This window comes from Lonchura striata, chromosome Z, assembly GCF_050655825.1.
Source record: "Lonchura striata isolate lonStrDom1 chromosome Z, ASM5065582v1, whole genome shotgun sequence".
Lineage (NCBI taxonomy): Eukaryota > Metazoa > Chordata > Aves > Passeriformes > Estrildidae > Lonchura > Lonchura striata.
In genome coordinates, this window is record NC_140740.1 from 2121827 (window position 1) to 2135731 (window position 13905).

A 13905-nucleotide genomic window follows, 5' to 3' on the forward strand; every position below is an offset into this window, starting at 1 on the left:
TGCATAAAGCAGAATTCTTACTTTTGAAATAATTTTTGTTTCTGTTCTTCTGGTATGTTCAGTAAAGGACAAATTACTGAGGTTGAGTTGAATTACATGGCCTAAAGTCACATTTGACATGTAAAAATTCTCCCTCCTGCAATTTCAAAGTGTCTGTGTTTCTGCTCCAAGACATTTCTGTAATCCAGGGAGCTCACACTAGTACTATTAACTTGATATTAAATAGATAAAATTCTTTGAGGCACATTTTTTTTTTCATTATTTCTTTTGTATGAGATTAACTCCACATAATCCCATAAATCCACAATTGATATCATGTGAATGATAAATTAACTACCTGAGGACATTAAAAAATTAATTCTCCATGATTAATAATTTTATATACATACATCAACACATGCACACACATATATATGCATATCTATAAAACTTCCATAATTTTTCCATGGAAGTCCTGAACTTGTCATCTAAACAATGACTAGCAAGAATATTGATATTTACAGAATTTTTTTTGCAGTTTATCCTCTGCTGACAATAAAATGACAATCCTGGCTTTTAAATTTTATGACCTCTGAAGTTGAACAAAGCAAGAAAAATATTAAAATTTAAATAAACTCTTCTCTTAGCCTTAAAAATTAATTAAAGGAGAGTTTCTTGTTTGATTAGACCGTGGCTAGATTAATATTTTTTTAACTGGTGTTAAGCTTTGGTTTCATTCCCAGTCTCTTTCCCCTGCCATTCCTTTGTACCAGCCCAATAAGTGTGTGGCTGTGATGTTCATTGTATTAAAGAACTGATCTGCTTTATTAATTACCTTCTTTCCCCCCCCCCCTTGCCACTCCTCCATTAGTATATTTGTCCAGCTTTGTATTCCAATGATTTCTGCCTTTACATTCATGATTTGAGATCATGAAACAGGCACGCACTCAAAACTATCAAGAATAAACTTAAACTTCATAATTCATTAATGGCAGAATTAGTCAAATTGATATTTTGAGCTGTAGGGAAGAGTATGCCCTCCTAAATGTCATTGGCAGAGGTTTTTGTGATACTCAGTAATTTAGGGAACTCGAGTCTGTGCTGATTCCTGGCAGGTGAAGGGTTTCACAGTGGCTCACTGCAAGTTCAATGCATTTACTTGTCTTAGGTTGGAAATGGGGGTGTTTATTCTATCCCCATCTGTCAGAGGTGGGGCAGTTATTTTCTCTTCATTGGGCAGTTTTTTCTTTATCTCTTCCACAGCCAATTCTCCCTCCAGGAGATATCTGCTGTAATGAGCCATTAATTATCAATTATCTTCTGTTCTTGGCCACTGAGTGTCCCTGCATGGCTGAGAAAATTCCATCATCCATGGGGAGATGCTGCGCCCAGGGGAGGAGCCGAGCATTCCTACCTGGATACAATCTGACCTGGGAACAGCACAGCAGCCTTTGCCCCCTGCATTCCCAGAGGAGCAGCTTCCTTCCCCCTGCATTCCCAGAGGAGCAGCTTCCTTCCCCCTGCATTCCCAGAGGAGCAGCTTCCTTCCCCCTGCATTCCCAGGGGAGCAGCTTTATCCCCACTGCATTCCCAGAGGATCCCATCCCATCCCTGGGATGGGGCTGAGCCACTCCCTGACCCACAGGGGACAGGACATTTCTGACTCTGCCATTGCTTTATTTTGTACTATTGCATTTGTATTTTTAATTTTCCTGATACAGGACTGTTATTCCTACTCCCACATCTTTGCCTGGGAGCCCCTTAATTTCAAAATTATAATAATTCAGAGGGAGGAGCTTTACATTTTCCCTTCCAGGGGAGGCTCCTGCCTTCCTTAGCAGGCACCTGATTTTTCACACCAAGACATTACTGAAGGTGAACAAAAAATCTCAGCCTTGAAACCACAGTTCTCCAGCAGGTAATCTGGAAACAAGGGATATATGCGATGGGATCTCCTTTACCATTCAGTTCCTAGCAGCTTAATTTTAACAGGTCAATTCCATGAGCTGAGTTCACCAGAAATCCCCTAACCACATTCATTGATTTCAGAAAATCATAAAATTCTGATCCCTATCCATATTTTGAAAACACAGATTTCCTGCAAGGCAAAATTTTACTCAGCACTAAACCTTCCCCCAGAAAACACAGCTTTTTAATATTTCACAAATTGTTTCATTTGGTCTGTGCACTTTTTATGCCCTCATGTCTTTTTTGAGTAGGGTTTTTCTGAACCTAAGCATGGAGGCTTTATCAGCCCTGAACCCTGCTGGGCCAGGGGTGGTCAGAGGTTGATCTGTAAGACAGAGATGTCCAAAACTCACCAAGAGTGTGAGCATCAAGCAGAGCAGTTCAAAGGACAAGCACCTGAAGCCAAAAAGACCCAACACTCTGCCTTGAGGACACAGAGGTGAAACACAGATGGCACGAAAAGGAATAAGGATCTATTACAAAACAAGTTATTTATCCCACACTAAAAATCACGTGAGCTTCAGGGTCATGCCCTGGAGATTATTTTGAGGGAAGGAAAATTCTAAAATCATAATGCATTAGTGTGCTTTGGATGAAACCATCTAGTCTGGGAGTATAAGGCTGCATGTAAGAAGAAGTCTTGAACATCTCTTTATGCCTAGATCCGAAAGGTCTTCAGATAATTTTTTAAGTTAAAAAGACATTGAAAGAACAGGAATTTTCATGTAAATGGGAAGAAAATACCACTTTGATTTCCACAGAGAGGAAGGCAGGAGGCAACCAAGAGCAGTAGAAACACAACAGAGTACTAAACCATAAAAGCAGAGGAAATCAATGAAAACAAGGTGGAGGTACACTGCTTAGCAGGATTTCTGACATGCTAGACAAATAAATTGGTGCACTTGCTTTGAATGCAGTTCTCCTACATATGGGCATGTTGAATCCACAGGAGAAAAGGAGGTGAAGCTGCCATGGTATATGTAAAAAAATATTTATAATGACTATTTTCATCTAGATATTTAAAGAAAAAAGCATGAGAAAATTTGTCTTATGCTTTAATGGCAGCAGCTCTTGGCATTTAGCAAAACACAACTCCAAGATGCACAGTGGTGGAATTGTAAGTTGTCCACTATCTGGTACCATCTGCTTGATTAAAAACATTAAAATGGAAGTAAAATGGAAGGGAAAGTGATCAAAAAGCCACCTGTGGAACTGCTCACATATTACTGCAATTCTCCACCCAAACTGATGATGGGAGATTTTAACAATACAATACAAAAAATTTTAACAAAACAATACAAAGATTTGCAGTGAATAATGCAAACAGCCTGGCACTGATGAAAGTTCTTGCAAGAGAAGAGAATGATGTAATCCACAAAGTAAAAAAAAAAACAAAAACATCCATATAAAACCTCTAACCACAGGAGAAACTGTTTTGGAATCAGTACTTTATTTTTATTTATGGACACTCCAAGACTAAGGAAAGCTGTAATGAACGTGATCACAATTGATATTTTGAATTCAGCACAGGAGCAAGAAATTGGTGCAGAGAGTGGGACAGCAGAAGGAGATGCAGCTGCTTCAAAGAAATTCTGAAACCTTAGAAATCTGGGAAGTAATATGGAATGCACACAGCTTAAATTGTACAGTCAGGGGATGGGGAAAGGTGCTTTCTTCCCATTCTGTGTTTGCTAAACATCTGCAGGCAGATTCTGTAAATACCAGATGTTCGTTGAAGTGTCTCTTAACAGGCTGATAAGCTCATTCCAGAATGGCTGGATATGTTTTGAGGCTGTCACACTCCACTTTACCCTGATTTTGCCTCATCCTGTATTTTCCAGAAGCGAGAAACAGCTGGTTTAAATGCCATTTATGCCTGAATTTCTAAAACCAGCCATGGCTAATAAGAGAGAGAGAAAAATAAAAAGAATAGAAAGGAGAGAAGAGAAGAGAAGAGAAGAGAAGAGAAGAGAAGAGAAGAGAAGAGAAGAGAAGAGAAGAGAAGAGAAGAGAAGAGAAGAGAAGAGAAGAGAAGAGAAGAGAAGAGAAGAGAAGAGAAGAGAAGAGAAGAGAAGAGAAGAGAAGAGAAGAGAAGAGAAGAGAGAAAAGAAAAGAAAAGAAAAGAAAAGAAAAGAAAAGAAAAGAAAAGAAAAGAAAAGAAAAGAAAAGAAAAGAAAAGAAAAGAAAAGAAAAGAAAAGAAAAGAAAAGAAAAGAAAAGAAAAGAAAAGAAAGAAAAGAAAAGAAAAGAAAAGAAGGAGGAAGGAAGGAAGGAAGGAAGGAAGGAAGGAAGGAAGGAAGGAAGGAAGGAAGGAAGGAAGGAAGGAAGGAAAAGAAAGAAAGAAAGAAAGAAAGAAAGAAAGAAAGAAAGAAAGAAAGAAAGAAAGAAAAAAAGAAAGAAAGAAAGAAAGAAAGAAAGAAAATAAAGAATTGAATATAAACAACTCTGAATCTCATCCATGCCAGAAACAGAATATGGTCAAGGTGGTCCAAATATGGTTTAAATCTCATTTTATTTGATTTTTTGCTTGGTTTTGACCCTTTCCTTCTCAGGCCAGTTGAGACTAGCTGCACTAGCTCTTTCAGAGGCTTTTGGGACTACTCGGAAGGGTTTGGGGTGGGTGTCACACAAAGCTCCCAGGATTTGGCTGTAGCACAACAGTTGTGTCACACCTGAAAAGTGCTACACATGAGATAAAATGGAAGGGAATTATTGAGGAGATTAACTAAGAGGAATTAATTGTGGTGAAATCAAATGGTGGAATTAAAAAAGAGGACAAACGTAGGTGGTGGTGTAGGAAAAACAGTCTGACACAAAGTACAGGAGGCTGATGAGTAACATGACAAATCCTTGTTGCAAAGTAGTGATATTTGGGCTATAACAAACTAGATAAATTATTAGAAATGCATCCTGGAAAAGCAGCTTGTATAATGCACTTTTGCAGTTTTTTTCATTCTACATCTAGGATATTTTACATATTCTGTGATGTGACTCAGGAATCTTTGAGTGTTGTGAGGTAATTCTGAGACAGCAGTCAGTAATTTACGTAATTAGCATAACAGTATTTAATTATATGATTACTGTAAATATGTGTAAAACTTTGATGGTGTAATTAGAATGTGTAATAACTGCTTGTAATTACGTAATTAAGTGTGATGACATAACCAAACTTCTAATGGGGAAAAAAAGAAAAGTATTTTCAAGCCTAGCTGTAGAAAATGGTATCCTGCAAGTTACAGAGATGATAAACTATATATATATTTATATTTACATCAGTATGAATCCCTCAAAATAAGACCCAGAAAGACAGAGTGTGAATAACATATTTTGCAATAAAGCAGCAGAGTTCTTTCACTATTTCAATAAACTGGAGAATTTCAGGTTTTTTGTACACATATATACTTTCTCTTATATGCTCTCAAAACTTGAAATGTGTGTTTGTGCTTATATATACATATGCATAAATCTTAATTCAGTTTAACATATGAGGTATGCAACTTCACACAAAAAGTTACTTTTGTATGTCGCTACATATACATCTATTAAAAAAAAGGAATATAAAATAGCAGATGATGGTTCAGGAAATGCAATGATCACTTAAGTAATAGCTCTGACTACCCCATTTTCAGCAAAACAGGAGATTGGGTTTATGTGATCTATTATCTGAGCAGTGCTCATGATGCAGCCAAAATACAGAAGGGATAAACTCTGAAGAGATGGATGAGATTCCTGGTAGAATTCCAAATGGCAATTCAATTGCCCCTAATAAGGAAATGCATGAATTGCTTCACCAGCAAATTCTGAAAAACACTTTAATAGACAGGTTTGCCTTTTCTTTAATAAATTCTTTCAGGTAGCCATAGAGACCTGTGACTTTCTATCAGCAAATCTTCATCTTTTATTCCTCTCTACACATTATTTTGGGTGCCTCAAATCTTTTTTCTGCTGTGTATAAATCTGGGAATTCACTGAAGCCACTTCAAATAAACTTTTGTTGTTATTGGTCCATCCTGTTTTCCTCTCTATTCTCCCCCATACATCCACAATGTGAATGCAGGAAAAATGATAATATTTTTCAGCTTTGTTATGGTTTCATTTATTTATGATTCAACTTGGAAAGCCTTTTCTCTTTTTTTTTTTTTTTTTTTTTTTTTTGCTACATGGAATAGAATTTTCCTTGCACTAGAAGCTCCCTTTCTTCCATGTCGATTTGCCCAGTATTTCAGGTATTTTGAACATAAAATCCAACATTACTAAAATCACTGTCAAATACATTCCTGTTTCTTTTTATGGTAATATACATTGGAACTATATTTGCTTTATCCATAGTACCATAATTTTAACATCTTTTGTTTGACTAAAACCGACAGGCTTTCATCTTTACAGTGTTTTAAACCCAACAACCCCCAATGTCTAATTGTTAAGGTATATTGCATTTTGTGTCAAAGCAGTTTATTCTATTTTTGTTATTTTTGGTCTTCAGGATTACCTAGTGTATCATACATGAAGAACTTTAGGAATCAGACCTTCATGGTACATCCACAGTCCATGTTATTGAAAAAATCATGAGATTGTTCCCAGGACAGATCCATTAATGAGTGTTAATTTTATTAATAACTTCCCCACAAAGCAGTGGTTCAAATTTCAGAGGCTAGAGACATGTCGGAGCAAATAACACATATTTTTTTCCTGTTTCTACACTTGTTGATTTCTGCTGATAACATTGCTGAAGACAGGATATTTGATGAGACAAAACCCCAGCCGTATTTTTTTTTTAATTTTTCTACATGATACTATTTTACTTCTTGTTTAACTATAGATATTTTTTTACACATTTTGCAAATGGTTCCATCATATCAGATTTGGTCTCTAAAATTCCCTCAAGGAATAAGATGGCTATTTTGAGGTTTATTAATGTGTAAAGAAGTATTTCCACAGTACATTAAAGCACTGTGGGATTTTTGTTGTGTTTTTGTTTGTTGTTTTGTTTGTTTGCTTTATTTTTGGAAGGTTTTTTGGTGTGTGTGGTTTTTTTAGTTTTTTTTTTTCTTTTTTAATTTGGTTTGGTTTGTTGTTTTTTTTTTTTTTTTTTTTTTTCCTGTAAAATAAATTCTTATATTTTGTATTATTAAAAAATAAAGTTTCAAAACCATGCTGTACTTACTCTGCTGGCAGTTCCTTCCCATAAATTCACCAGGACATTCACAGGAATAGTTGGCAACAAGATCTGTACAGATTCCACCATTCCTGCAGGGTTCAGCTTCACATTCATTCACATCTGCAGGAAGCACACAAGAGAATACCAGGATTAGCAGAGAAATGGTAAATAAACACATGCTTAAAAGAACTGAAAAAAAAGACAAATAAATGATAGATGTTTTATTATGCCCTGCAGTACAATATAATTCAAAGTTTTGCTCAATTATTTCCACTGTAACTTCCAGATGATATTAAGGCCAAAAGTTTGGCCTAAAAAAACCCCCCAAAAAATACAAATTGTAGTAGTTCTAATGGAGTAATCAGTAGAGATTTTTGCAACTTCAAGGAATATAGCTACTTGTTTATCAACAGATGCCAGTTAAGGATGTGTCTCAGTTCATCTTAATTCATTAAACATGTAATTGACAAGGCTGTTTAACCATCTAAAAAATTTTCCTTTCTGTGAATGAGTTACTGGGCAAATTGAAACTAATAACTCAATCTAGAAGCCAGCAAATTTCATTAAATTCAAAAGACAGAAAAGGTGGGTAATCTCACTTGAGTTCCTCTTTTTCAGTACACTTTGTCAAACTCTGCAAGAATAAAACTCCCCTGTGTTTTTCAGTGTAGCAACCTGAAGTGCAATATCAGATTCCTTTCCTCAAATGTGACACAGAATTTTTCTGTCAACATTAAATAGGCAGAGGGATTATATTGATGCATCATAATTAAATTTCTCAGTCTCCACATTTATTTTTATTCTGAATGGATTATAAATGTTTTATAGAAATGTTGCATATGTCATTGTCCAAAAAGACTGCACAGTTAAATATTTTTAAAAAGATAGGGGATGTGGTAAATTATGACATGGCAGATAATATGGGAAATCACTGGAAATTGAAGTAATGCTCCTTGCTGTTGTATTGAATTTGCTTCTGTCCCAAATTTTTTTTTTTTTCTGGCATCCACTAAAGATGCCACTAAAGAAAATTATACAAAAATGTCTAAATCTTATACAACATGGCTTTGCTCAGGTGAAGAAGAATTCAATTCTGTCAACAAAGTTGCTTGATATTTGGTAGTTTGACTTCTGTACTTTCAACTTGATCTTTTTTTTTCATTTTCCAGGAATCTGTATTTTAAAAATCAGTGTTTTATACAGTGAATAGTAGAATCTTCCCATTGCTGTGAACAGAAATGTAGAGACAGGTCTTCAGTGAAATATGAAGACTAGTTTAAATTGTTTGAACCAAAAAGTTTTCAGATTTTTTATGCTAAAATTAATGATAGCAATGGATCCCTGGGCTTCTTTTTAACCCCTCATATTTTTCTATTTCTCACTTATAAAAATATTACATACTGGCATAATAAAATTTTAGCGTTAGCTGAATTTTTTCTATTAAAGATGAACAAGAGGAGTAACAACTTAGAGTTCAAGAAATAAAACCTGCCAAGGGAAATGACCAAAGAGCAGACCTGCTCAGTTCTAAATTAAATCCTTTATATGTATTTATAAAATTTAACAAGATTCCTCAGCTCCCTATTTGCCTTTTTCAGCAAAGCCCATTAACCTTACATTTTTATCAGGTTATTCATCATTTTAATACAGGCTAACACATTTGTGGGGGAGAAAAAACCAAGGTCGCTGTGAACCAAAAAACATTAAGTGAACATATGAACTATCTCTCACTATCTCCGACTATGCAGGTGGTAATTTATCCTCTTAAAAGCTTTTCTGTGTAAAGAAAATAAGTTCTCAAGATTTTTTTTTTTTTTTTAATTTCCCACTTTGCCATTCCTGTTGAAATATGTAGGAGAAAATGCACAGCTTTCCAGAATATTCCATATTGTCTGTGTGGTGATGGTGAAAAATAAGCCGAGCTTGGAGTGCCACATCCTTTTATAGCAATCCCCATATTCCATCCCCACGGAGCGATCAGCAATGATCAGAACAGAAAGATGGAAGTTGTTACTTATTATCTTTGCTACTTGGCTTCCACAATGATTTTTCCCAGTAATTTCAGAACCTCGAGTCCCATCAGTTCAAATAAATATGTCATATTTGATGAACGAATGGGGAAAGATTGGTCATTGCATCATGTCTGATGCGCTGAGTTGAAAAGAAAGTCAACTAAACCATGTTAAAGACTGAAAAAAATTCTTGAATATGGGTTAAATAATAATTTCTACAGAATTATAGATTTTCCTGTAATTATTTCATTTGACTGAACATGCAGGTGATGATTAATTAAGGATGGTTCCTATGAATTGTGGTGAGATTTTGTTCAAATTCCCAGATGTGCCAATTCTGATACCACACTTCACACCAGCTGGTGTGTTCCTTCCTTCTGAAAAACGTGAACTTTGTTATGTTATCATGACAAGAAGCAAATTTCACTAGCAATTTTAAAATATTAGAGTTTCTTGAGTAATTGCTCCTACAGGCACTAAAGACTCATACAGAAAAATCTCTTTCTGTTATCAGCTTCTAATTCTTCATTGACCACATAACCTACCTACATAAGAAGGATAAAGGTTTTCTTTTGATGTAAATTAATAATGCACAGTGAAATCACTGCAGGATGCTCATGATTTTTCAGGTAAGGTTAGGCCTTAGCCTCAAGGAAGATCCTTTTGCTTTGCAAAAAATAAAACACAGAGACCTGGATGCTGCCAGAGAAATCTGAGTTCCTCACAGAGGGAGGTGGTAAAACCGATAAACACTGAGTGAAAAGGACTCATCAAAAAGCAGAGGGAAAGTCTGGATCTCTAGATAGTGTCCAGTTAGATGAAAAAACAACAAACAAGGAACAATAAATAAAATTAAAGGAAACCAAGTGGAACTGCAATACCCAAGAAGCAAAAGAAAGCAGAGAACAAAAATACCCCCAACCCAAACCAAACAAAATTAAAAACTCAAACAAAACCATCCCAAAACGCCCCAGCCTCAAAAAACCCAAATGCCCAACCTCTCATGATTTCCCTGAAGAGGGATTCTGAAATTCAAGGTGCTGCAGGAACAGGGAAACTGAAATTTTCTGCTAACATATTGTTTCTTGAAAGAAATAGCTTGAAGGGCTGAGAGAATTGATTAGGAAGTAAAGGCTATGCTAAGGTTTCTTTTTGTGCTGCAGATGGTTACATTTACATTTCCTATCTCCTAATATCAATCCATAATCACAAAGTTATTAAGCATACTAGTGTTTGAAGCACAGTTGTGGTGAACCCTGGAACAAAACTACATTGTCAGAAATTAGGAAGGTAATAGAGAACTTGGCTGTGTCACACAGTGACTTGGAAAACCATCAAGGGGCGGATTTCTGTCTTCCTTTTGTCTTCCTTTGATGGATTTTATATATATATATATATATATATATATATATATATATATATATATATATATACACTTATTTAATCCTCTAAGTATTTAATAAAACATTAATAAAAACTGGTACTTGTAAATGTAACATAATTAAAAATGCCTAGCCCCCATTTTTGGTTCTACCTATAGTCACACATGCTTTCCTGAAAAATTGCCTCCCACCCCATGAAATGGGTATTTAAATTATGCAGCTGTCATAATAAAATATTTAACTCTTGCATAAAGCTATTTGAGTCCTTCAGCAAGCTGCTTGGTATAAGCCTGTCTTTTTCTGAAGAAGGGACCAATAAGCTCAATTTAACTGCATTTTTTTTGGCCAACACACCTTGTGCTTTGCCTGTGAGCTCACATCAGTGTCTTGTTCCTGTCTCCTGCCTGTTTGTTCTTTTCACAGCCCAAATTCCTGGTTCCTGCCACCTGAGCCCTTGTTTCTGGTCCAGGACTGCCTTTTGCCATGCAGGCTTCCTGAAGCTCTCTCCTGCTGACCAGAACATTCCTTCCTTATATTTTGATTTTGTTCTCATGTTGCCTTCTGGATCACACTCGGGCTGCTCATCTCAACCTTAAGTCATGTTTTAAAATCAATCTTCTATCTTGGTAAAGTGGTTGGCCCATCACAGAAACAACATTTATGTTTAAGAGCCTTCACTGGAAGCCTTGTGGCCTTCACTAGGAGAACTGGTCTAACAAAATCCAGTTATTCTTTACTAATATTGCAAATATTTTTCTTCCCCATAACAAAGTCAATTTAGGATAAAATTTAGTATAATTTAGGAACAACAACAACAAAAAAAAAATCTCCTAGCTATATCTGTTGCTTAATTGGCTTCTGGGAAGGGCCACAGCCATACAGTGGATAAAGATCAACTCCCAATCTGAGTAACTTCACACTCCCTCCTGTGCCCCAGATTTCAATATTTTTAAAGAAAACCCCAGTTACATCCTTACACCATTGTACTTTAAAATAAAATTTTTGTAGAGCTGACAAAATGTTGAAATATCTTTACTTTTGGAAGCTGATATGGCATAATGTGGACAAAAAGATAATATGGAATAATTATCTTTAAGTTGGTGTTTAAGCTAAGCTGTTCTTGTAGTTGCTTGATGGTTCTTTATAGATTTTAAAAATTCATTCTAGATGTCTTTTCCTTAGTGTACATTGATCCAGAAAGATTTAATTACACAAGTCAATACCACATCAATAAGATCACACAAAATGTGTGATCTTGCTTGCAGAATTATGTAGTACCTTGTTATTGTTTAAGCTTGAGTTTTCAGATGGTCAAACTTTTTATTATGAATTTCCTAGTATCATGAAACTCAGCTTACATACTCTTTTTCTATTTGCACCAAGTTACTCAAGCGCCAAATATTTTAAGAAATGCTAAATGGCAAAGCTCCATCGTAAAGAATGAAATTATACTGGTTTTGTTTGGTAAATAATCTGGTTCATGAGAAACTGAAATTTAATAAAATTATCTTAACAGTGAGCTACTCAGTGACATGATAAAATTTGAAGGATTACAGCAATTCACATACAGAAAGGCACATCTTTAATAGCATGACATTTTTGTTAAAATATTTACCACCAAAAAACCCAAATCAAAGCATTCTTCCTCATATTCATACAGTTTATAAAAACAAGCCTAAACTGTAAAGATTTCCTAAATTAGGTTAACTTGCTGGTTTGGTTTTTTTTTCCCTCTAGAAAGCTAATAAATAAGTAAATAAATGTTTTTGAACAGCATGAAAATGCATCAGAAAAAGCACATGTGGATGACCTTCAATATTTGGCTAAAGATAAGGAATATATATATAATTGTCATGATAATGACTTATTTTAATAAGCTTAATTAGAGGTTTAAGGAGGTCTCTAACATGTTCCAAATGAATGTTTGTTTGTAATTTATGTAAACAGATAAACTGTAACTTCAGCTATAACTGATCCTTGACTTAATTAGGATTATGCAAAAACAAGCACTAGCACGTGTTTGGCTCAACACTGGTGTGAGACTTTTTTTAAAAATAGTGTGGCATAATCCCTGTGAAATACAGCAATTTAGTATATATTATTAAATCTGAATTGGATGCATTGACGTTCCACAGGCATCTGTTAAAACTCAGATTTTTCAAAGCCAGTTTGCTAACCACAGAAGGCTCTAAAAACACTGTGCCAAAAGAACCTGCAGGGAACTTCAAGTGTTATGTGTCACGCTGAAGGGATCCACTATTCAGATATCCTGATTATCTGATCTTCAGAAAGAGAGGAAAACTGCTTTACACTGCAGACTAAAAAAGTACAAACCTTGCTCCCCCACCCTTAGAGGTTAAGCGTTGTATTTCCCCTGCTCTCCTAATTCCAGATAAAGTTTTCCTCCTCCTGTTTTTGGTACAAGGTGCTGTGGTAAATGTCCTCCAGGATAATCCACCACAGGGCTGTCTGTTAGGATTCTTCCTGAGGCATTCACTACAAATATTTTACATTATATTATCCTGGAGTTCCTGTCCAGAACTCCTTCAGAAACTGCTTCTCAACCATCCTTACATTCTTTTTTTCCAGAGCAATTTTATCTCTCCTTAGGCTTCTTTAAAAATTCTAGTTTACATGTTTTTAAATATACTTTTGTAACTAGACTTCTTACTATATATATATATATATATATATATATATATATATATATATATATTAAAAAAAAGAAAAGATTTCATGCTACCTGGTAACAATCTAGGTCAATTTGTTTCAGGAAAATTTCAATATACAGTATGATCCTCTTCACTTTGATTTGCAAAAAAAAAAAAAATCCAGCTTCTGAGAAAAAGAAAAGTAGAGACTATTTTAAAGTTTTATTTTAATTAATGCCTTCTTAAATTTGGTATGGTAAGTAAAATCCTTAATTTAGACAAACCAGCACTTTTTATGATGACTAATTTCTTTCTCCACCAGTTAATTTTTTTATCTTTTCCACCTACAGTTTACACTTCTGTTCAATTTTATAACTATAGTTATTCTGTGATAGCAGCAGTGAAATGAATAGTGGCATGTATTTAGAAATCCAGTTTAAAATTGATTCGTTATTTATAGCATTTTCCTACTTTTCTTTGCATTCTGTAGTGGCACTTGACCCTAAGCTACCCTCACTTAAAAAAAATTCAAAATTAAATTTAAAGTTTTGAAGTGACTTCATTTCCACACAATAGTAACTATACTCACCGGTATCAGAATGCTTGGATTAAATGTAAAACTACTGGCAAATAATAATTAAAAAAAATAATCAGGGAAAAGAGACAATTAAGTGCATTTCAGAATACATTTCCACTTTAAATTGTCTACTTCAAAGGATTTAGTGTTAGACAGGGCTCTACAAGTATCATTGCCAC

At 35.0% G+C, this 13905-nt stretch overlaps 1 protein-coding gene across 3 annotated transcripts in view; it reads right to left on the reverse strand.

Moving 5' to 3' along the window:
- The window catches only part of EDIL3 (EGF like and discoidin domains 3), a 238130-nt gene that overhangs the window by 95701 nt on the left and 128524 nt on the right, over window positions 1–13905 (reverse strand). For all 3 annotated transcript variants that reach the window (XM_021551870.3, XM_021551869.4, XM_085566626.1), the window contains one exon: window positions 7111–7224. In XM_021551870.3, coding sequence (XP_021407545.1) covers window positions 7111–7224 — 114 coding nt within the window. The remainder of the gene's footprint in view (window positions 1–7110; window positions 7225–13905) is intronic.